Source organism: Odocoileus virginianus, chromosome 32, assembly GCF_023699985.2.
Source record: "Odocoileus virginianus isolate 20LAN1187 ecotype Illinois chromosome 32, Ovbor_1.2, whole genome shotgun sequence".
Classification (NCBI taxonomy): Eukaryota; Metazoa; Chordata; class Mammalia; order Artiodactyla; family Cervidae; genus Odocoileus; species Odocoileus virginianus.
In genome coordinates this window covers 27,255,246-27,279,148 of record NC_069705.1, presented here as the reverse complement: position 1 = coordinate 27,279,148, position 23,903 = coordinate 27,255,246, and the positions used below count along the sequence as shown (strand labels likewise).

Sequence of the window (23,903 nt, the reverse complement as noted above, 5' to 3'; positions counted from 1 at the left end):
ACAGCCCAACTGAAGCGCTCCAGACAGAAGGGAAAACACACATAAAAGACATTCACGACAATACAGACATGGGTGGAACAGGGCTCAACTAAACACTGCTTCAATATGAGGTCCTATTAACAATTTTAAAAGTAAACCTTTTGGCCAAGCATTTTGCTAGTTTTAAAAATCATACCCTATTTTAAAAATGAGCAAAGATTTGCAACGCTTTATTGGTGCTCAAGTAATAATTAATTCAGTTCGGTCCTCACCAGCCAAGAATACTAAGCTGAATTAATTCCACAAATCTCCAGGAGGAAGCCCTAAGATTCTACCCTGCTCAACTTGGAAGCTGCCGACAGAGCAACCAGGAACGTACTAGAAGTGAGAATGGGGTGAATGCTAAGAAGTATAATGTTGGGCAAATAAAAACCGAAATGTGAAATTACACATTTCCAAGATACCTACTCCTCTAACATTTCTGTTAAACCTGCTTTACAGTCCTCACTGCAGATATTAAGGAGACAAAAAGGGGAGAATCTTTATAGAGAACTGGAGATTGACTCTCTAACGGCAGACTTTCCAAATGTTTTGCCCAACACTCAACACTTCCAAACCTCAATCATGTGGGCTTGGATTTGTCAGAATGGTTCACTAACACCCAGAAGGCTCTCCAGGAAAAAGCATATGACACAGTGAGAGATTAACTGATGAGTCAAATGACTGTCACCCTACACTGCAAGTACGTGTTACCTCCCTGCAAAGCCAATTAGCACAATATTCACAACACCCAGAGCTGACACGGCTGTTCACTCAACTACATATTTTAGGTAGTCCATAGAATTTCCATTTCCAAAAAAAAACTTGTCAGGGGATGTTTCAAATTTAAGCAGATTTTTTGTTTAAGGGAAAAGGGAGGATCTTAAAAATAGTAAGAACTAAATTCAGACAGCTGAATATGTCCTCTATTCTATGAGAAGCATACAAATGATATCCCTATGTAACAATACTGAAATAGGTAAAACACCACAAACACTCAGTTTTATCATATTCAGCCAATGATGTAGTTTAAAGTTAAGTCAAAGGCAAGAAGCAGAGAGACAATGAGGCGGGCAGGTTCGTGGTCTTCACAGTCACAGCAGCTCTGAACAGGCCCATGGCCATCAGCCCCGTATGAAAGGCATCACTAGAGAAGAAGGTGAGAGCTAGCTCAGAAGAAGTGGGCAAGGAGCAGAGACTTAAGTTCTCTTTGTCTGATTCTTCAGGACCCCATGGACTGAAGCCCGCCAGGCTCCTCGATCCATGGGATTCTTCAGGCAAGAATATTGGAGTGGGTTGCCATTTCCTTCTTCAGGGGATCATCCCAAGCCAGGGACTGAACTGGGTCTCCTGCACTGCAGGCAGATTCTTTAGTCACCAGGGAAGCCCATACTGACCTTCTGGAAAGATGCTAATGACTCGACCTGGGCCAGGCCAACCCCAACTCAAGCTGGAGTTTGCCTGCCTTGTCCGAGGGGGTACCCACTGCTGTTTCAGAACTGCCCCTACTTTTCCTCATCTGCCAGGCACCTCCCCACAGTCCCAACCTGCCCTCAAAATCAGTGAGACAAAACCCAAACAAAAAAGTGGCTTATCTAATTTTAGGATTTCTATAGCACAAACATATTGACTTTTCATGAAGGAATTTGACACCATGATACCAGATGTCTTGCTGGAGATCTCTGTAAAAAAAACTTGGGCTGATAATCCTACTATCAAAAAGAAAATTTCTTGCAACATATACCAGGGAAATGCATAAGAACTATTATATCACCTTTACGCAACTTCAAAAAGCATATAAACATACATCTGCTGTATTTTCCTCTGTAACGGAAGGACTATACAAGAGATGACCTAGAAATTTCCAATTTTTCTCTCACCTTTAAATCTCAATCTTTTTACCACCAATGTCTAACAGCTGATCATACACTTTCCTAACCCAGTGCCCATAATCCCAACCCATGCCCGGCCTCTCACTAAATTACCACCTGGGAAGTCTGGTACTGCCATTCAGCTTGAAAACAACTAAAATTATTTCAGGACGCTGCCCTGTTGAGCTGGTTGGCTGCACACCCTCTCCCCTATCTGTCCACTCCTGATATTAAGAATATTCCAGTCTCTTCACTTTATAGACCAAAAATGCTAGTTTCTAAAATAGGTCTTTAAAAAGCAACAATAGAAATACTCTTCTCAACTTGAAACAAAAAAACCCAAAAGGAAGTGCTCACATAATTTAAGACATAAAGGAAATGTAAATTAAGATTTTGTTTCTATTTTCCATCTTTCAACTATGACAGTTCTCTTTCAAGGCTTTCAAAGCCCACCTTGGAAAAGGAAAAAATAAGTAGGAAAAATTGTCCTTATGAAATTCATAAAAACACTTCATACTTTCAGCTTCAGTTACTAAATTCTGAGTATTTTTCTATGTTGCCATTGTACCTGAAAACTAATTCATATCAGAGAGTACGATAAGGGAAAAGATCTATTCTACTCTTCAGGTGGGTGATTACTAACTGCTGTTGGCAACGCTATTTTCTCTTGAATTAAACCATTACAGGTATTTTAGATGAGTGGCATGTAGTCTGCAGATCTATACCACATATTAGAGGTATATAATTCACTAGAGAAAGAATCCTCTGAGTAAACAAAAACACGTTAAAAATTGTGTAACCTCTGAAATCACTTATTTCTAGGACAATAATTACATTTTTTCATGAGCTGTACACCTTATGAGACATGGAACTGCATACCGGGGTGGGTACTGACTGAATAACTTATTTGAGGTATTACTGAATAAAAACTTGAAGGTTTAAAACAATAAGAAAAAAATATGCCTTTTAGAATAGACATATTCGTAAAGGAAATAGCAGTGAGATTAATAAACAAACCGAATCCCGTCTATGGCTGATGACTGCTGGGGTTACCCAGTTTCCTTCTATTTCCCCTAGCAGTTTCAGAAGGCAGGACATTCAAAACAAAAACAATCTTTAATTTACTCATTCAATCTTTTACCATGTAATAAGCAGCTTCTATCAGGCAATATCTGGTGGGTGCCAAGGATAGAAAATACATGCGCTAAAAGCCTGTCCTTAAAGGTAGTTTTGTGATGAATTGTATCTCCCAAAATTTATGTGTCCAAGTCCTAAATCCCCAGTACCTCAAAACATGACTGTCCTTAGAGAGCCCCAGATGAGATAAACGAGTTAAAATGAAGGGGCGGTCCCTCATCCAAAGAGATGAGGACACAGACACAAACAGAGAGGATCATGTGATGTCACAGGGGAAGATGGTCAACTGCAAGCCAAGGAGAAAGGACTCGGGAGAAACCTACTCTGCCAACACCTTGATCTTTGACTTGCAGCCTCCGCAATTGTGAAAAAATTAACTTCTGTCGTTTAAGCACCCCGTCTGTGGCAGACCGTTGTTATGGCTGCCCCAGCAAACTAATAACATGGTTCACACTCCGGCAGGGGAGACTGACATGTAACTATAAAATCCATGAAAAGCAGTTAAATTAGAGGTATGTACAAAATGCAAAATAGTAAATATATACTCTAGCATAAATGGGCTGTCCCAGATGTTCTGTTTTTAGGGCTTCATTCTAGGAGGAAGGATATCATAACAGAGCACTGCCACCATTTCTAAAAGACACTAAATAACAGACTCTAACATGTTATTTCACTTTATCTCCACATAAATCTTTCAGTAAATTGGAGTGCCCCCATCTTATAGGTGGAGGAAGTCAACTTTAAGAGGATAATCAATTTGTCCAAGACCATCAAATTAACAGCTGAAAGAGCCACGATTCAAAGCCAGGTCCCTCCAACTCCACATTCCAGAGCCTACATCTGCCCTTCAAATGAAACCTAGAGGACGTATGCGGTCTTCTCTCTGTAGGCGCCCTTATTTGCAAGTGTGCAATAATGTCTGAAGAGCATGCTAGGAAGTGGAGTGGTCGCCTGTGTCTGCACCTGCACCAGCTGGAAAAACTTCGGAAGGGCCTCTCAAGAGTTACAGAAAAACCACAGGGATGCTTTTGATAAAATACAGAACAAACCTGGAGATCAGGATCAGTGGTCATGATTTCAATTCAGGTTCCGCTGGTTCCATACTACACAAAGACACATGGAATAGGACAAAAAGCATGGATGTGCATTGAGCCCTACCAGGGGCCAAAGGAGAACTGTGAAGGAGTTAACATGGGGTACATTTAGAGAGAAATGAGAGGTTAGAGCAAGTCAGCATAAAGACAACACACTCACCTGTTTCTTCATCTATTCTGAAAACACCAACACCAGAGCCATCTCGGATGGAGTAGTGGACCTCCCCATCTCTTCCCATGTCCTCATCACGAGCAGACACCTTCATGACTGAAGAACCAATAGGGGCGTTTTCCTTCACCGCACCCTTTTCCACAAAGTTGGGAAACACCGGTGAATGGAGGTTCTCATTCACGTCGATGACCTCAACTTCAATATAGCAAGTGGAAGACAGAGAAATGGGTTTCCCTTTGTCTTTGGCCCTCACCGTGAGATTATATACCTGCTTCTTCTCGAAGTCCAGCTGCTGTATGATTCTCACGGCTCCGCTGAGCTTATCCACATCGAAGTTTCCTTCTCCGTGGTCCAGGAGACTGTACCTCACTTGACTAGACTGACCCAAATCAGGGTCGTGGGCCTCTAACCACATGATTATGGTCCCTTCTGGAAGGTCCTCTCGAACCTTCACGCGGTAGTTAGGGGGAATAAACTTGGGTGGGTTGTCATTCACATCCTCTAACGATACTTTGAGAATCACGGTGGAGACCAGCTGGGGCTCTTCCCTGGCTTGATCCCTGGCTTCAACCTTTAAGTAATGCACGTGCTGCTCCTCACGGTCCAAGGGGTTCAGGATTTTAACTACTCCAGTCACGCTGTCGATTGAGAACTTGTCTGTGTCCGTGAGAACAGAGTACCTCACATGTCCGTTTGGCCCCAGGTCTTTATCTGTGGCTTCCACCTGGATGATTTCACTATTTATCTCTTTGTCTTCACTCACTTCGACAAAGTAGCTCTCCTGTAAAAATTCAGGTGGATTATCGTTGGCGTCCAGGACTCGGATCTCCAGCAGATGCCACGCAGCCCTCTGTGGCAGGCCCAGGTCAGACACTGTGATGTTCAGGGTGTACCTGTCTGTTGTCTCACGGTCGAGGGGAGACAGGATTTTGAGCATCCCCGTTTCCATGTCCATAATGAAGCAGCTATCCTCATTTCCTCCGGAAATGGCATAGACCAACTTCCCATTGAAGCCTGTGTCCAGATCAGTGGCATTCATGAAAAGCAGGCTGGAACCCACAGGCTGGTCTTCCTTGACCTGGATCCCAGCTGGAAGAGTACTTCTGAACTGGGGTGCATGAGCATTGACAGGGTGGGAATCAAAGAAGACATCCTCGACCTCTCCCTGGTTGTTCAGCTTGTTCGCCTGCAGGAGTTTCTCTGCCAGCATTTTGGCCACGCCGGTCTCCTCGCACTGCAGGCTGACTGGCTTGCGAAGGGCAGCCACGGTCATGTTGATATATAACGGGGTGGCAAAATTCTCTCCATCTGTAGCCGTGATTCGCAAGCTGTGAAATGACGCCTTGGCCCCTAAGCCATCCATCAGCGACTGCTTTAATGACAGTACCCCGGAGTTGGGGTTCAAGCTGAACAAGTCCAGTTCATTTCCAGCCTCGATCTGGTATCGCACCAACTGAAGTTCATCCGCATCGATAGCAGAGACGGTAGTGATCTGCTCCCCGACGCCCAGATCCCTGGGAATCGTTCCTTCACAATTTATCTTCTCGAACAGGGGTGTGTTGTCATTCAAGTTATTGAGAGTAAGGGTGGCAAGGATCTCAACCTCCCGGCGGTAGGGTGAGCCCCAGTCTGACGCCCGAACCCTCAGAGTGTAAACCCGTGGCATCAGCTCATAGTCCAAGTTTTCTGAAGTACTCACAGCGCCTGTGAAATGGTTAATGACGAACGGCACGTGATTCAAGTTCGCAATGCTGTAAGTCACGTACCCGTTCTCACCCTCATCAGGGTCTACAGCGCTCACGCTCATGACCGTAGTACCAACGGGCACGTTCTCATCAAAAGATGCTTTGTAGGCTGTCTGAGTAAATTCTGGAGGGTGACTGTTGGCACTCAAGACTTTAACCAGGACTCTGGTCGAGGCTTTTCTGTCACTTGTGGTGACTTCGAGTTCAAAATGGGATGCTTGCTGTCTTTTCAGGGGTTCTAAGATGGAAATGAGACCAGTGTTGTGATTCAGGCTGAATTTAGCTTTGCCAGGTGTACTTTTAAAAACATATTTCAAATGAGGATAGCTAGGCGTGGCTTTTACCATGACCACGGGTGTGTGGGGAGGAGCGAATTCGCTGATTTCTGCTCTGTAAATCTCCTTCTCGAACCTGACCGGCCCCGCTTTGAACCGGGGCGAAATCACATGGATCACTTTCACAGAAGAAAACTGGGGAGGAGTTCCTTTGTCTTTAGCCTGGAGCGTCAGGTTGTATCCGAAAGGATGACTCTCCCAGTCGATGGTGCCAGCAGCGGCTTTGAGCTTATATTCTCTGCTCCCTGGAGAGGCCCTCACTGTCCTGAACTGCTGAAGCAGGTCTCCCGCCACGATGCTTAAAGAAGCGACCTCCCCGTTGGCGCCCTGATCGCAGTCCTCCACGGTCACGATGGCGTACGTGGGGTCCCTGTCCAGTTCAGACGGGGACGAGGTCACGGCTGTGATCACGGGGGCACACGCGTTGGCCTGCTCCACGTGAACCGTGAGCTTGGCCATGCTGCTGATGCCGCTGCTACCGTACAACTTCATGCCGCGGTCCACGGCCAGAATCTCCATCTCGTAGACACTGGTCTCTGTGTAGTCAAGTCTGCCCGTTAAAACGACGGTGCCACTGGTGGGGTGGATGGCAAACATGTCTGTTCGGTCTTTGAAACTGTAGTAAAATTCTCCATTGGTGCCTATGTCCGCATCCGTGGCGCTGACTCTGGCGATACTGGTCCTTATGGCTGTGTTTTCAGGCAGAGATACACTGTACGAGGTGGGGGAGAACAGGGGTCTCAGGTCATTTGTATCCAGCACTTGCACCCTGACCTTGGTCCGTGCTTCCGCGTTCGTATTTTTTTCTACTGCTTTGACAATCAGTGTGTAATGGTCCTTCACTTCTCTGTTGAGAATAGCTGTATTTCCTCCTTTGGTCCTTATTCTTAGAAAGCAAAAGTCTCCAAGAACGTATTCTTCGGCTTTGAACAGGTTTTCATTGTCTCCTGAGATGATTTTGTACCTTATCTCCCACAGTGGATTTGTCATGTAAATACCCATCTTTACGGGATGCCCCACGTAGGTTTTCGCTGCAGAGTTTTCATGCACTGTGACGTTGTACTGGAAATGTGTGAACTGCAAAGGCGTCTGTTCCAGCGTTCCGCTTCCATCACCATCTCCGAAATGCTGGAGGAGGCGCAGCAGAAGCAGAAGCGAGGCCAAGTGCCTCCCCATCGCTTAACTGTCAGGCACCTAGGAGCCAAGCAAATAAGAAACATTACTTCAGGGAAATAAATAAAAAGTGTACATTTTTTTCCTGAGGCTTGTTTCAGACCTCACATTTTAATGCAGCATTCGCCATGTACACAGAGGATGAGTAACTGTGTGGTTTTCCAATAGGAGTATCAACACTGCTAATATTTCTAGAATTACTAAGGTCAAGAACAATTTTCAGTTTATTGACTCCAACAATCCTAATGACTATCTGCCAGCTGTAACAACAAAATTTATTCCTGCACTTTAATCTTGAAGGCAAGTATACTGCTGCTGCTGCTGCTAAGTCACTTCAGTCGTGTCCAACTCTGTACAACCCCATAGACAGCAGTCCAACAGGCCCCTCTGTCCCTGGGATTCTCCAGGCAAGAATATTGGAGTGGGTTGACATGTCCTTCTCCAATGCATGCATGCATGCTAAGTCACTTCAGTCATGTCCAACTCTGGGCGACTCCACAGACAGCAGCACACCAGGTTCCTCTGTCCACAGGATTCTCTAGGCAAGAACACTGGAGTGGGTTGACATTTCCTTCTCCAGAAGGCAACTATAACTGACCGCTAACAAGGTACACAAAGGTCTGTCTAGTCAAAGCTATGGTTTTTCCGGTGGTCATGTATGAAAGTGAAGAGTTGGACTATAAAAAGAAAGCTAAGCGCTGAAGAATTGATACTTTTGAACTGTGGTGTTGGAAAAGACTCTTGAGAGTCCCTTGGACTGCAAGGAGATCTTACCAGTCCATCCTAAAGGAAATCAGTCCTGCATATTCATTGGAAGGACTGATGCTGAAGCTGAAACTCCAGTACTTTGGCCACCTAATGTGAAGAACTGACTCATTTGAAAAGACCCGGATGCTGGGAAAGATTGAAAGTGGGAGGAGAAGGGGACGACAGAGAATGAGATGGTTGGATGGCATCACCGACTCAACGGACATGAGTCTGAGTAGGCTCTGGGAGCTGGTGATGGACAGGGAGGCCTGGTGTGCTGCAGTCCATGGGGTCGCAAAGAGTAAGACAGGACTGAACAACTGAACTGAACTGAGAAAGGTACACAGTGAAGACTGTTTACATTTGGTGCAGGGCAGGCGTGTGCATGCTTAGTCGTGTCCAACTCATGACCCCGTGGACAGGGGCCCACCAAGCTTCTCTGTCCGTGGGATTTCCCAGGCAAGGATACTGGAGTGGGTTGCGATTTCCTTCCCCAAGGGATCTTCCCCACCCATACGTCTCTTGTGTCTCCTGCACTTGCAGGGAGAATTCTTTACCACTACGCTCTGTGAGAAGCCTTTGTTTACATTTACTTACATGAAGTGAAAGTGAAAGTGCTAGCTGCTCAGTTACGTCTGACTCTTTGTGACTCCATGTGCTGTAGCCCACCAGGCTCCTCTGTCCATGGTATTTCTAAGGTAAGAATACTAGAGTGGGTTGTCATTCCCTTCTCTAGGGGATCTTCTGGACCCAGGGATTGAACCAGAGACTCCCACACTGCAGGCATATTCTCTACCATCTGAGCCACCAGGGAAGCCCACATTTCCTTGTATCAGTTCAGTTCAGTTCAGTCACTCAGTCATGTCCGACTCTTTGCGACCCCATGACCCGCAGCATGCCAGGCCTCCCTGTCCATCACCAACTCCCGGAGTTTACTCAAACTCATGCCCATCGAGTCGGTGATGCCATCCAGCTATCTCACCCTCTGTTGTCCCCTTCTCCTCCTGCCCCCAATCCCTCCCAGCATCAGGGTCTTTTCCAGTGAGTCAACTCTTTGCATCAGGTGGCCAAAGTATTGGAGTTTCAGCTTCAGCATCAGTCCTTCCAATGAACACCCAGGACTGATCTCCTTCAGGATGGACAGGTTGGATCTCCTTGCAGTCCAAGGGACTCTCGCAGTAAATTAAGTGCTCAAAAGCTCAGGAATTTAACACTACTACAGTATCCTGAGCATGAGAAGTTTCAGACAACTAAATCAGAACAACCAAAAAAACTCTCAATGGTGGTTTTATATAACCTTCCATAATGACAGCTTACAATCTCATTTCAAACTTTATCCTGAAATTATATTTCTTTATAAGAATGATTAAGTTCACTCCCTACATAATACAAGGGTTGAGCATCTCATTTGGCACTATATAACTATTTAAAGGTATTACAATAATTATATCATCAAGTTTAATACTGAGGTCATTTCTGAACCAACAAACTGAGCCAAAAAAAGTCTGTTTAGAAAAAGAAGACCAAGAGCTTGATGTCCAACAGGACATGCCCACCTTCAACCAGGGACTCGGATCTTGGCACCAGTAGTGGGGTGTGAGAACTGCTGCCCACAACCAGTGCTCAGAGGGTCCACTGTCTTCGGGGCTCTGAATAACCTGTCCCCTGAACACCAAACACAAACACATGCAAAACTAAATCATCCAAGCGATCACATGTAGGGGGGCCCGATCAGCAAGGTGGCAGACACTGCAGGGGGTCCAAGGGTGAAGCGGGAGGAAAGAGGACATTTGAGGAAAGGGGTGCCCTGAACCAGCGGGAAGGCAGCCAAGTCCACTGGGCTGCAGCCTGGCTGGGGAGCAGGACGACTACCTTCAGACCAACTGTTTCCCTAGGGGCCAACATCATTCACTTGGTAAATCAAGGCAGCTTCACAAGAGGACAGCACTGCGGCCCTGAAAAGGACCTCTCCAATGAAAAACTGGGAAATGGGACAGCTCCCCGAGCTGAGAGAAACAGCAGGCTGGAGGGCTGGCCAAACAGCCAGGGGAAATTAGCGTGGCAACTTAAATTCAGAGGAGCTTAACTCAGCGACGGCCAATGTTGTCCCATGAGTCATTTCATTAGGGGAAAGAAAGAGAAAAGCTGATGCGCTGAAAGCAATTAGAAGCCTAAGTGATACTGAATCACACTCAAGTCGGGCAGCCTAACTTGTTCTTTAGTGACCACGTTTTCTCAGCAGATCAAGTCAGGAAAGCAGACAGATGTTTGGCCTCTAGAACAACTGATAGTTAAACAAAATAAGATGATCTTTCCCCAAAACTCTCTCTTAATTTGGTCCACAGATCTAATACTCAAGGGACATTTGAGGAGTATGCAACAATCTGGTGATTTTATCAAAACAAGTGACAACTTTGATTCGTGACTGATTTCAACCTACAGGTACTGAGAACCTGACAGCGTGCTACGCTGAGCCCCTCAGTCGTGTCCAACTCTTTGCGACCCCGTGGACTGTAGCCAGCCAGGCTCCTCTGTCCATGGGATTCTCTAGGAAACAATACTGGAGTGGGTTGCCATGCTCTCCTCCGGGGGATTGTCCCAACTCAGGGATCGAACCCAGGACTCCCGCACTGCAGGCGGATTCTTTACCATCTGAGGAACCAGGGAAACCCATGAACACTGGAATGGGTGGCCGATCCCTCCTCCAGGGGATCTTCCCGACCCAGGAATCGAACCGGCATCTCCTACATTGCAGGCAGATTCTTCACCAACTGAGCTACCAGGGAAGCCCCAGACTGTGCCAGGTACATGGAATTCAACAACTCATAGAATTACTTTAAAAGGCAAAGATCCTGGTTCTGAGGCATTTATAAACCAGGGATAAAATGTAAAGAAAATGCTTTAAAGAACCATTAAAAAGATGATGTTTGCACAAGCACCTTTACTTTAGAACACAGTGTTACTATCAACAGTACCCACTTTACAACAAAATATTAATCCAGGATTCTACTGCAAAATATTTTTGCTTAATTCTACAAATAAAATATTATGGAGTCATCAAAAAGAGTAAGAAAGCACTCTATACACTGACATGTAAAGATGTCCAGATATAGTAACAGGGAAAACTAAACCAAACCCATTTACGTTTGCAAAAAGGAAGGGGCGATAAATACGTGCGTAGTTCATGGATGTGCTTAAAAAGGACTGAGAAACTCTGAATGGATAAGAAGTAAACTGTTATCAGTAGTAACCTCTGGAGAATAGGCAGCTGGGGGAATGTTTATACTTTCACTTTTCTCTACTATGTGAGTTTTTAGCATATACATATATACACACACACACACATTATCATGACTTCACTTTTCTTTTGTTATTTGATTCATTCAACACCTGTTTAATGAGCACCTACCATACCCATTTTCCCCAAAGACTGAGCAGGTAAAGAATCTGCCTGCAATGTAGGAGACACAGGAGACTCGGGTTCGATCCCTTGGAGTAGGAAATAGCAACTCACTCCAGTATTCTTGCCTGAAAAATCTCATGGACAGAGGAGCCTGGTGGGCTCAGGTCATGGGGTTGCAGAGAGTCAGATACTACTGGGCGTGCACGCACCACCGTGTCTGGAACAGTTCTACATGCTGTTGATACATAAGTGAATCAAACTATCAACTCCTCACGGAAGGTACAGTTCCTGATGAGAGATAAACAAACATGGAAATAGATGCTGATGATGAGTGCTAAGGAGAAAAATAAAGCAGAAACAAATAGAGACGGCAGTCAGAAGCACGGAAGGAAAAGAGAAAAACGATGTTTCTCAACCTCGGCCGTATGGACATTCGGGGCAGATAATTCTTGACTGCGCTAGAGGGGCTGTGGGGCAGAGAGCTGTCCCACGCATTCCTTAGTATTCATCCTGCTCTCCACCCAACTAAAAGCCTACAGCCTCTCCTTCCCACAGCCCCAGCAAAAAAGATGTCTGCAGACAGTGCCAAATGGCCCCTGAAACTCAAAGTCATGTCTGGGAGACAAGTGCTCATTAGAGAAACCACAAAGAGACAGGTTGGTGGCTTGGCACAGTGGGTGAGGGGACAGTAGCAAGGGAAATTCTTTCTTTAAGTATGCCCGTCATTTTACAATACTTTTAGATCGTAAGAAAAACTACAAAGACCGTTTCCCCACTGTTAACATATCAGCTGATGATGGTACATTTGTCACAACTAATGAACTAATATTAACACACTGTTAGTCACTGTCTGGTCCCAATGCCCTCTGTCTGTCCCAGGACCCCAGCCAAGACAGCCACGTTACACTCAGTCACCATATCGTCTCAGACTCCTCTGGACTGTAACAGTTTCTCTGATTTGCCTCGTGTTTCATGACCTTGACGGTTTTGAGACGTACTTGTCAGGTATTTTGCAGACTGTCCCCGGACTGGAATTTGCAGGATGTTTTTTGCATGATTAGCCTGGCGTTATGCGTTGAGGGGAGGTTGAGCGGGGGGTGAAGTGCCATATTCATCACATCGCCTTGGTACTGATGCTGACCCTGGTCACCAGGCTGAAGCAGGGCTTGCCTGCTTTCTCTGCAGTGGGAGACTCGCTCCCTATTTTCCCTACTGTACCCTTTGGAAGGAAGTCACTACCCAGTCCACCAGTAGGGTGGAGAGTTCTGCAACATAAATCATTTAGAGTTCTTCTGCGAGGGAGATCTGCTATCCTCTCCTAATTATGTCCTTATCATTTCTTTTGATCAATGTGGCTTCATGGATGAAAGGTGATTTGTAGAACTTTGGATGCTATTAATACTACAAATAAAATGAGAACAGGGGAGTGACATGCTGGAATCTAACGTGAAAGAAAACCTAGACAGCACATTGACAAGCAGAGACATGACTTTGCCAACAAAGGTCCATCTAGTCAAAGGCTATGGTTTTTCCAGTGGTCATGTGAGAGTTGGAAGTGAGAGTGGAAGTGAGAGTTGGACTGTAAAGAAAGCTGAGTGCCGAAGAATTGATGCTTTTGAACTGTGGTGTTGGAGAAGATTCTTGAGAGTCCCTTGGGCTGCAAGGAGATCCAACCAGTCCATCCTAAAGGAGATCAGTCCTGAATATTCATTGGAAGGACTGATGCTGAAGGTGAAACTCCAATACTTTGGCCACCTGATGCAAAGAGCTGACTCACTGGAAAAGACCCTGATGCTGGGAAAGATTGAAGGCAGGAGGAGAGGGGGATGACAGAGGATGAGATGGTTGGATGGCATCACCGACTCAATGGACATGAGTCTGAGTAGGCTCTGGGAGTTGGTGATGGACAGGGAGGCCTGGTGTGCTGCAGTCCACGGGGTCGCAAAGAGTCGGACACGACGGAGCAACTGAACCGAACTGAACTGAACGGGCTGCTCAGGTACCAGGGCGGATGACAGAAGGCAGGGTGGCCGGGGTAAAAGCTGGAGGGAGACCAGTTAGAAGACACTGCAGCAGCACAGGCTAGACCCTGGTGGCTCTGCCCCAAATTTGGTCATGGTGGGGGTGGGGAGGAGGGCGACATTCTGGATCCATCTCAGGACCCGCTGATGAACTGGAGGGTAGAGGCGGGAGGAAACAAAAGGGGAGACATCCAAGAAGATCCTGGAGATTGCGTCCTGAGCCGGAAGCGGCTGAGGGAGGAAGCCTGAGCTGAGGGAGGAAGGGATTTTAGGAAGCACAATCGGGGGTTCAGCTTTGGACACATTAGGACAGAAATGCCAATTGTTATCCAAGTAATGGTTTCCAGTCAGCAGTTAGACATGCAGGAGAGGCCCACCCCTGGAGACAGAAGCCTGACAGTGGTCAGAATGTGAAAGATGCTATTAATACATTTAAAAGCAGAAAACGAAATGAGATCACCTACAAAGAGGATACCGAAAGACAAGAAAGGAAGACCAAGGGCAGAGCCCTGCTATCCTCCAAGATGTAGGAGACAAGATAAGAGGAACCAGCCACTGGGGCAGAAGCAAGAAGCAGTGGTGTGACAATGACAACGGTAAGTAAACGGATCTTTCTAAAGATCTGAAGCCTAACATGAGAACTTGAAAATGACTCATCTATACTGGCTGGTGCCCTGCTGATCCCTACACCAAGGGTACTCTGGACACACCCTTCACCGCCACAGCAAAGGAGAAGGCTCCAGATTGTCAAACCACTGCAGCTGTTCTTCCCCACAGCATCTCCACGCCCAGCGGCCCAGCAGCGTCTGCCGCCTCCCACGTTTCTCCCACAGCTGGATTCCCATCACCTCTCACCCTTCACAAGTCACCCACCGCAGTTCTCAGGGAACACACCACAGCTGGAATCAACTTTTTGGGCCATGTTCATAACTGAGACCTCTTAAAATCCTGAATTCACTCTGCAAACTTGGCCAATAGAAAGCCACTGTAATCATAATAAATTATTAAATGAAAGGCTTTTGATCAGAAAAAAAAAATCCACTTTCTAAGAGATACTGTTATGTTGTTGTTGCTTGGTCACTTAAGTTGTGTCTCACTCTTTGCAATCCCATGGACTGTAGCCTGCCAGGCTCCTCTGTCCATGGGATTTTCCAGGCAAGAATACTGGAGCAGATTGCTGTTTCCTTCTCCAGAGGATCTTCCTGACTCAGGAAGAATGGAACTCGTTTCCCTGTGTCTCCAGTATTGGCAGGCAGATTCTTTACCACTGAGACATCAGGGAAGCCCAAGAGATTACTGCTAACCTTACAGTAATTTAACTGAGAACTGAGAACTCAGGTTTCACCTTAAAATGCCACGATCAAGGAAATTGGGTAAAACAAATAGCAAAGCTGGAAAACACACACACATACACACAAGAAATCTTAGAAAGACACCAATACCATTTCATCTAAAAAGTACATTATTACCTAGCACTCATGCTTACGAAAATTAAGCTCCAAAAACCATTTTAGCCAAAGGCTACACTCTTGATATTTAGCAGGTGATCACACTCTTTGAACACATAGTAATCCAGGATTTCTTCTGTGAACTTTCCAAAGTGAAAACAAAGAATGTTTACCTAGTTCAGCCTTTAGGGAAAAGGGCCTCAGGTCAAAAGCTTAAGCATCTTTAGCACAGATTTCTGAAAATCCATAAAGAAGAAAGATCATTTTTCTGGTAGAAGTCAGGTATTAACACGTTCATGTTTCCTCATTAGCAAGACTTCCATGTAAAGTGTTTCAGTCAATTCCTGTGACCACACAGGTTTCACACAACAGAACACAGCCCCATGCTGAGAACATACTGAGTAAGTTTTAGATCAAGTATCCAGATCTAGTATTTAGACCTGAATCTTTTGAATGAAGATTCAGAAGTGCTAGGTGGGACCGGACACGATGCAATCCATACATTCTATTATATGTTGCATATTTATTATTCAAAGTCACAACTCTTAGGCACATCATTAGCCATTCCAGCCCTCTATCTAAGAGGGAAGCAGGATCACACTCTCCATCCCATATACTATAATAAAGTTACACAGAAATATTCAAGAATTTTGTGTTTTCCCTCATCATACTCCTATCTTTTATCTACCTCAGTGAGAACATCACTAGAACTCAACTTACTACTGAAATTTAGAGTTTCCTGTTTGATTTGAATAGGGTCACATTTTAAAAGCATCTTCTAGAGATGTCTAAATAGTGAAGAAGATGTTTTCAAAGAGAACTGTCATGAAGTTGTCAAAAGACAATAAGGAATGTAAACGACTCTAGCTTATTAAAGATATTGTATATTAAATAAATGTTTAATGATCTCTAAAGTCACTTAACAGGAGTCAATAAAGAGTACTGTCTCTCTTACAAAGCCTGCTTGTTACTCAGCTATAACCAATTCACAGCTTCCAGATGACATTCACAACAGGAAAAAACCCTGCATTTTTCTAATAAATTATAATAGCCACAGACAGTAGTTTTAAAAGCTTTCATTCTCAACACTGAAAAATGAATGGGCAAGTCTTGTTTATTTCTGGGTGCCTACTAAATCCTTTTAAGCCATCTTAATACTTTTTTTCAGTAAAAATGGGGGCGGGGGGTGGCACTATCAATCCAGAACCGGTATGCTTTGGTCTTTTTTTCTCGCCATTCATCAAACCACAAATCAAGTTCACAGCTAAGATTTCTACAACTTGCTTTGCATCTACATCCTCTCTCTGAACCATTCCCTCCTGGATTCCCTCTTCCCACAGACCTCACCCTAACCTAATACCCACCCAATCCCAGACCCCTAGCTCACTGAGGTGCTATGAAGGACTACCCTGACCCGGATGGATCTCTCTTATCACGCTGGAGATCACTGTTCATTTGGCCTTCTCCCCTGCTGGACTGTAAGCTCCTTGAGAGCAGGACACTTGCTTTGTTCACCACTGTTTACTGTATCTGGCTCAGTGTTTGGCACAGAGGAGATCCACAGTTGTTCAGATTCATCAATGGACAGATGGATGAGGATCGGGGATGGAAAACAGAAGGCAGGACCGAAGTGAGGCTGCTGGGAGGGGGATAAGGAGGAATAACATGGGAAATTAACACATCCATCATTGTAAACCTAACAGAAAATCCAGGCACAACCACCTGGCCAGTAACAGTGCTGTAGACAGGTGCCCTGAAGAAGGCTCTAATTTCCAGCAGCTCAGAAAGGGGTCACCATCTACCTCAAAATGCTTCCAAAGTGGCTACGGGCGACGCCAGAGCAGTGAGCTCATTATGAACTATTACGCTTGAACATTCTATGAAGATAAGAATTAAATAATTACTGATTTTCCTAAGTGGTCTGTAGAAGACATTTAATTATAGACTTATCTCCACATATATAATAAACCTTTCGAGGTAAGCCAGAATTTGGGCAATATAATTAAATCTCGGACTTAAAGATGATTTTTTAAACTTTTATGTTGCGAAATAGATTCCTCATTTAATTCAGTAGATATTTCAAATAAAAAGTTGCTTTCAGACATGAGAAGAGGAAAAAATAGCAACTTATTGATGTTAGTTAAATGAATCATCTGCATCGCTCACTTCAAACACTCCTTACCAGCACCTAGGGACAAACTAACACTTGCAAATTGAACAATTAGTTGAGACAAAAAGACAAACCTTGGCTTCATCAACTATATAATTTGGTCCAAAAGAAAGTTTACCTATTACAGTTTCCTAGTCATAAAGATTAAATAGACACCCAGCCTTTCAGCTTCCTGCTATTAAATCAGGTCCTTTAGGCCACAAATTAGGCCACGGAAACATTTAATGCAACAATAATGCACTAATTTGATTCCGCTTACTGATTCCATGTAAAATCAGCCAAACTTGGGTGGGAAAACAGGGATAAGAGAGCTAAAAAAATCCGTAACATCTCTTTCACTTCTGGCATTCAACAAATGACTACTTCAGAGATGACTTAGGAGCGAAGTCCAAACACATACACTAGAGCAAGTCATGGGATCAGGGCAAGGAAAACATATTACTGTGCATATCATTTCTAGATCCCTCTTTTGGCACCTGTCCATAACATGGATTTAAATAGTCTATTAACATGGTGGGAACCCACTAGGACTACGTGTGTGTGTGTGTGTGCGTGTGTGCGTGTGTCTGGTGGGAACCCACTAGGAGTATGTGTGTGTGCGCTCAGTCAGTAAGTCATGTTCGACTCTTGGCGACCCCATGGACTGCAGCCAGCCAAATTCCTCTGTCCATGGGATCTCCCAGGAAAGAATACTGGAGTGGCTTGCCATTTCCTCCTCTGGGGTATCTCCCCCACCCAGGAATCAAACTGGCAGTCTCCTGCCTTGGCAGGCGGATTCTTCACCATTGAGCAACCAGAAGTACTTTTAGTGACTAATTAAGACACAAATGAATACACATACAGGAGGCCTGAAATATTTTATGAAGTCCTCTAATAATTTTACCTCCTTTCAGAATGCCAAAGAATTTGGCTCATTTAAGGCATTCGTTTTTCAAGAAACAGGTACACAATCACACTTGACCCAGATAAAACTTTACAATGAATGTGTTAAACACCATGTTTGACATAAATCTAAGTTATATCCATTGCTATTTTTAAAAATTATGGAATGTTTTTAAGCACTTTTCACCCATCTTAAAACTTAAATAAATAGCAAAGAAAAGTGTCAGTAACTCAGCCGTGTCCGACTTTTTGTGATCCCATGGACTGTAGCCCCGCCAGGCTCCTCTGTCCATGGGATTCTCCAGCAATAACACTGGAGTGGGGAGCCATTTCCTTCTCCAGGGGCTCTTCCTAGCCTAGCATCGAACCCGGGTCTCCTGCATTGCAGGCAGATTCTTCACTGTCTGAGCCACCGGGGCAGCCCTATAGAAAAGAAAGGGAGACAGTAATTTCACTTTTGGAACTAGAGCTGCCCTGCAACACTGAAGGCAAAGCCCAGCATCAGAATTAACCTATACAGCTGGAGAAACACCTATGTACTTGGATTTTATGAGTAACTGCAGTACTGGATATGTTGGAGAAGCACAACTAACAGTAGACTGAAAAAACAGCACCATCATCCAGTTTTAACACGTGCAGCTATCTTCTTAAAACTATTGAAACCTAACTCTGAACGTATGAAGCCTTAAGAATCAGCTTTTGTGAAAAACATAAATAAACTGAAGATCACTTGCATTCTAGATCTTTTTCAATTTTCATAATCACTGTAAATATCTAAGCTTTAAAAAAAAAAAAAAAAAACCTCCTCTACTAGGCACCAGGGAGTTGCTTAACAAAAGCTATTTAATGAAACCACAGTTCAGACACATGCGGAAAGAAAGAAAACAAAAAACCCCCTCTAACTGCATAGAAAATATTTATGAGTTTACTTTCCTAATGCATACAATTGCGTCCTTGTCTTCAAAGCTCCGCAGTTCACATCCGTGGGAACAAAAATATCTTCAGAGACTAGAGAAAGTTAGCTTCCTGGAGGAAAGCAGTTAGTGGAAGAAAACGCACGAAAGAACCAGAATCTCTTCCTTAAAAAAAAAAAAAAAACACCTTAACGTTTCACTTCCAAAAAAGCTAGAAACACCCTGACAACACAGTTGCAAATGTTTAGTCCAGAGATTTCTCAACCGCACCTATTCTAACTACCTTCAACCAGCTACCACTCAAACCTCACGGCAGCACTCCCCCTACCCCGCCAGGGCACACAACATCCAAGGAAACCGGCGACTCCATTTCAAAAACCCCATCCCTCAGCAGCTGGGCTCTCCTCCCATCACACCTACGCCGTGGAATCTCTCGCAGATCGGAAGCAGCAGCCGCGGAGCGAGATAGGCTAGATTCTCAGCAGACACGCGTGTTACCGGAGAGGAGAGAGCGCGAAGCGCGCGCGTGAAGTTTCCGAGCTCCCGGGCGCCGGCGTGCAGGTTCTCGGCCCCGCGGGAGCCCGGAGCCCCGCGCCGCGGCCGCCGCTCGGATTTCCAGCAATGGCTCCGGGGGCCAGAGCCCGGGTGGCGCAGGGCGGCCACCCGCCCGCCCGATCCAGGCGCTTGAATCGGTGATTACCAGGCAGGTCACGTCGCGAATTACCCGCTCCCGCCTCTCCTCCTCCCCCGTGCCACCCACTCGAACCCCCGGGGCCTGCCCTGAACTTTCCCAACGAGCAGGCGCCTGGGCACCTACGGGAGAAACGGGGGGTCTCTTTCTCTCCATTCCGTTCCCAGGCGCCGGCGGGGCACGATCCTGGGCTGGACACTCCGGGGCGGGAGTCCCCCCGACCCACCCCCGCCGAGCCGGGTGGAAGCCCTCCAACCCCGCAGCAGCAAGGTGCCCGACGGATTGGCCGGCGTTGGCACCGCGAGCGCCGCCGCGCCCCTCGCCCACAGTCCCCGGGCCCCTTCTGGCCTCCTACCAACTTACAGCAAAGTTGGCCCCAAGTGGCCGCCACAGAGTTCCCGGGGGCGCGCGCCTCGCCGCCTCAGCGCGCCCCCGGGCGGGGTCCGGGTCGGCCGGGCGCCTGGCTGGGGCCGCCGCGCCGCATCGTGTCCCCGAGAGCTGCACGCCCGCGCTCTCGGTGCGCCCCTGCTCCGAGGCAGCGCCCGGCCGCCCGCGCGCGCGCCCCACTCTCCCAGGCCGCCCGGCGCAGCCCCCCGCGCGGCTCACGCACCCGGCGCGGGGGATATCCCTCCGCTCCCGGCCACGCCCGCTCGCGCCGGCGCTCGTTTCTCCCGCGCGGAAACTCTCGACCCTACTTTCCCCGGGGCGGCCGGACGTCCCCCAGCCCGCCGGGCCGCGAAGCCCGGCCAAGGGGTCAGGCAGCTCCCGGCCGCTACAGCGACCGGCTCCTTGCCAGGAGATCAGTGAATGCCCAGAAAGATCTAGCGACACCGCGAGGAGAAAACAAATCGCTCTAGCGCCGAGGTTAGTTATGGCCAGCACAGATTTGTGCAAGGAATTAATATGGAATGTTCCCTGCTAGGAGAAGGGAAACATTAGCTTAGCTCCAAAAAAAAAAAAAAAAAGTCAGCTCTGGGTTTAAAGAAAAAGCTTCCCACGCGCCCCCCCCCCCCCCTTTAGATTTCCGAGTACCTTGAGGGAATTCCTCAATCTGCATTTGAATGCCGCGGTTGCGGGTCTGCCCTTGCTCGGCGGAATCTTGTCTTACAAAAGGTCTGAAAAGGAATGCAGTTTGATAGGAATCTACTTCCTTCTTCAATCTACACTGAAACCCCAGGAAAGTGAAAACGCTTCCTCCGCGACCTCTTTGTGCAGAGGTTAGACCGCGGAACCTCCCAGGCCCGGGTTACGAACCCCAAGGCCGGCCTCCTCCGGCGCACGCCCCCGGATCCCCAGGGCTGCGGGGACAAAAGGCAGCTTGTGCCGCCTCGTGCTCTTTCCCACCCGGTGAGTACACCCCGCAAAAAGTGAACGCAGTATAACGTGAAACTCCAGGTTCTTTAAGGAGAAGGGGAAACCTCGGGGAACTCCCCCCACTCCCCGCCCCGCCGCGAGCCCGAGCGCGCAATCTGGGTATCCCGGGGCTGTGAGCCCATCCTCGGCGCGGGCAAAGCTCCAGGCGCCGGCTCAGCGCAGCCCGGAATGCTCCCGGGCGTAGGGAAACAGCCTGGGGAAGAGGGCGGACGTGACCTCGGAAAGTTTGTGGAGCTAGAATACGTTAACACTGTGAGGACAAAGAGAGATCATTTCCCCAGAACCGGTGGAGGGGGCTGCTGGAGGAACTACCAGGCCAATGGGGGCGAGGGAGTCTAGGGTTAAAGAGGGAACTGCCTTAGTTCAAAGTTAATGCAGCCTACTCTTGCGCCATCTCAAAGACGGCAATTAGGAAAAAAAGTGTCTACCAGGTTGTGGCTGGGAAGGAGAAATCACGCCTGCAGAATGAGTGTGCTGATTCGCGGCACCAAGAGTATGTAGTGTATTCCCGGCGTATTATTTAGAATACACACAAATTCACACATCCGACAAACATCATCATCCAAACACTTGGCTACGGCCATAACTGCGCAAAGCGCTCCCGGGGTTACAGGTCAGTTTCATACATGAAACACCTAGGAAGTAGGTGACCTGATCTCCAAGCTCAATTCGTTGGTGCCCCGGGCCGAGTTCTAACTCGAAACGAAACACAGCCACACGCGAACGCCAACAGTTGGTAGGGGCAGTATGTGGGGTTGGGGGGTAGGTGGGGGTGGGTAAAAAAGCTAAAAAGACACCATCCCATAACATACAATCACAAGATTTTGAAATGGCGCAAAAGAATTCCTGGAGAAAAATTACCATTTATTAATAAACAATAACGCTTACTTGAACTACAACATCTGTTGGGGAATCCCGATTTGCCGGCCAGGTTCACCGAAAAACCTAATTGCCTGGAAGAAGTCGCACTTCGTAGCCACAGGAACAGCCAAGAGCCAGACATGTAGATTTCAGAGTCCGATGCTGCCACGTTTTTAACTGATCCTTTAGCCCCAAAGGAACGAAAAGGAGGTGCCTTTTAGCTACCCTCTAATTACCTTCACATGAACGAAAGATGGAGTTCAAGCTCCACGTTTGTCCTCTGAATAGTCAGTCCTCCCTAACCCAGTACCCAGAGGTTCTGGGACATTAGGGGGATGGGAGTGGGTTCCCAAAAATTAAAAAAAAAAAACAAACCGCTTTCTGCCAGCACCGCTTCTGCATCCAGTTCACCCAAGCTGGTATTTGTAAATTAGACACAGAATGGGCCGGAGTGGGTGGTTAAGTGAAGACGAGGGTGACGGCCAGGGACCTTACGCCCACGTCCCATAAGCACCAGGCAGGTCCAAGTTCGCGGTCCGCGCGGAACCCCGCAGGGACGCGCGCTTCGCCGGGTGTCCGGACTAGAGGGCGCTGCGCCACTGCGGATCACGCGGCACCAAGGCGCCCTCCCCGGGCACCATTTCTATAATAAGTTACATTCGAAATAATGCACAAACGGCGTAGCTTTTCAAGTTCTTTTGAACAGTGCTCTGTAAGTATTTCACGAATTCCAAAACCTATGCATACTGATCTTTGATGCCCGAGCTAAGCACAGCCATTGGGGTGGTGGGGGGTGGGAGGGTGCCGTGCCCGTTCCCCAAGCGGAAAGCCGGTAGGATGCACACGGTTCCCCGTACTAGTCAAGCACCCTCCCATCATTTCATTTCTGTTTAAACTTAAAAAGACAGAAAGGCTTGCACGAAAGGAACTCACCCGTTCCAGCCGAGTCCTCGAGGCCCTGCTTTAAAGTGCCGACAGCTCCGTAATCCCCACGCGATCTGGATGTTTGTTAGAAGCCGTGTCTGAAGTACCAACTTTGCTTCTTCCCTGCGATCTTCACCATGTTCCCAGCGAGGGTGCGATCCGCCCAGGTGGCCGCATCTCGGGAGGCTTACCGTTCTGGGGGGAAAAAAACTTGAGCAGCGAAAAAGGAGGCGAGTGCGCGAGGGCCGGAGAGAAACCAAGTTTGTCAGGACTTGTCCGGGCAGCCGAGCCGCGGAGTTTGGGAGTTGCGGCCGGGAACTGCGGCGGATCGCTGCCTCTCTCCGCGCTCCTCCCTCCCTCCCTCCCGGAGGCCGCGGGGGAGGGGAGGTGACGTCAGCGCCCCGCCTCGCCCCCCGCCCCGCGGCGGGGACCGGGGTGCTCCCGCGGGGTCCGCCTCCCGGACAGTAGCCGCGGCGAGCGGACAGGCTGGGCCGGCCTCCCTGCCGCAGCGGTGTCTTGCGGTCCAGACGGCGGAGCGTCCGCCCTTCTCCACCGCGCCGCGTCTCCCCGGGCGCCGCCGAGTCCCGGCACCTGAGCGGCCCCGCGGCGCGCACCTCTCGGCGGGTTTCCTCGCCGGCCTCCTCCGCCCGCGTTTCCCACGCCTCCAACTGCAGGTGATGCTCTTCCCCTTCTGCCGCTGAGATTTCGTCGCGACGTGTCGCCTGCCCGGTTTTTGTTTTTGTTTTTGTTTTTGTTTTTTGCAGGGCGGAAGCCCGAACAGCCTCTCCAGACTGGCCTGGACGACTTGTACTTTTTTTGCAGCTCTCCAACTTCAGGATGTGATCTGTTTTAAATACTTCTCGGGCTCTAGCGCTGTTTGTGGTCTGTGCGTTAAAAATCACGGAGCCATATTTTAACGTGCA

At 47.5% G+C, this 23,903-nt stretch overlaps 1 protein-coding gene across 8 annotated transcripts in view; it reads right to left on the bottom strand.

The window, feature by feature from the left end:
* FAT1 (FAT atypical cadherin 1) overlaps positions 1-23,328 on the bottom strand; it is a 122,592-nt gene extending 99,264 nt beyond the window's left edge. For 7 of the 8 annotated variants that reach the window (XR_011485159.1, XR_011485158.1, XM_070460005.1 and 4 more), the window contains exons 1-2: positions 22,990-23,328; positions 4,281-7,566 (exon numbers count right to left, since the gene is read on the bottom strand). Coding sequence is in view for 6 of the 8 variants with exons in the window: in XM_070460005.1 (XP_070316106.1) it covers positions 4,281-7,548 (3,268 nt within the window). In the remaining 2 variants the exon portion in view is untranslated. Of the gene's footprint in view, positions 1-4,280; positions 7,567-20,184; positions 20,412-22,989 lie in introns of those variants that run through there. The other variant, XM_070460006.1, reaches the window with a different exon arrangement.
* Positions 23,329-23,903: the final 575 nt, after the last annotated feature.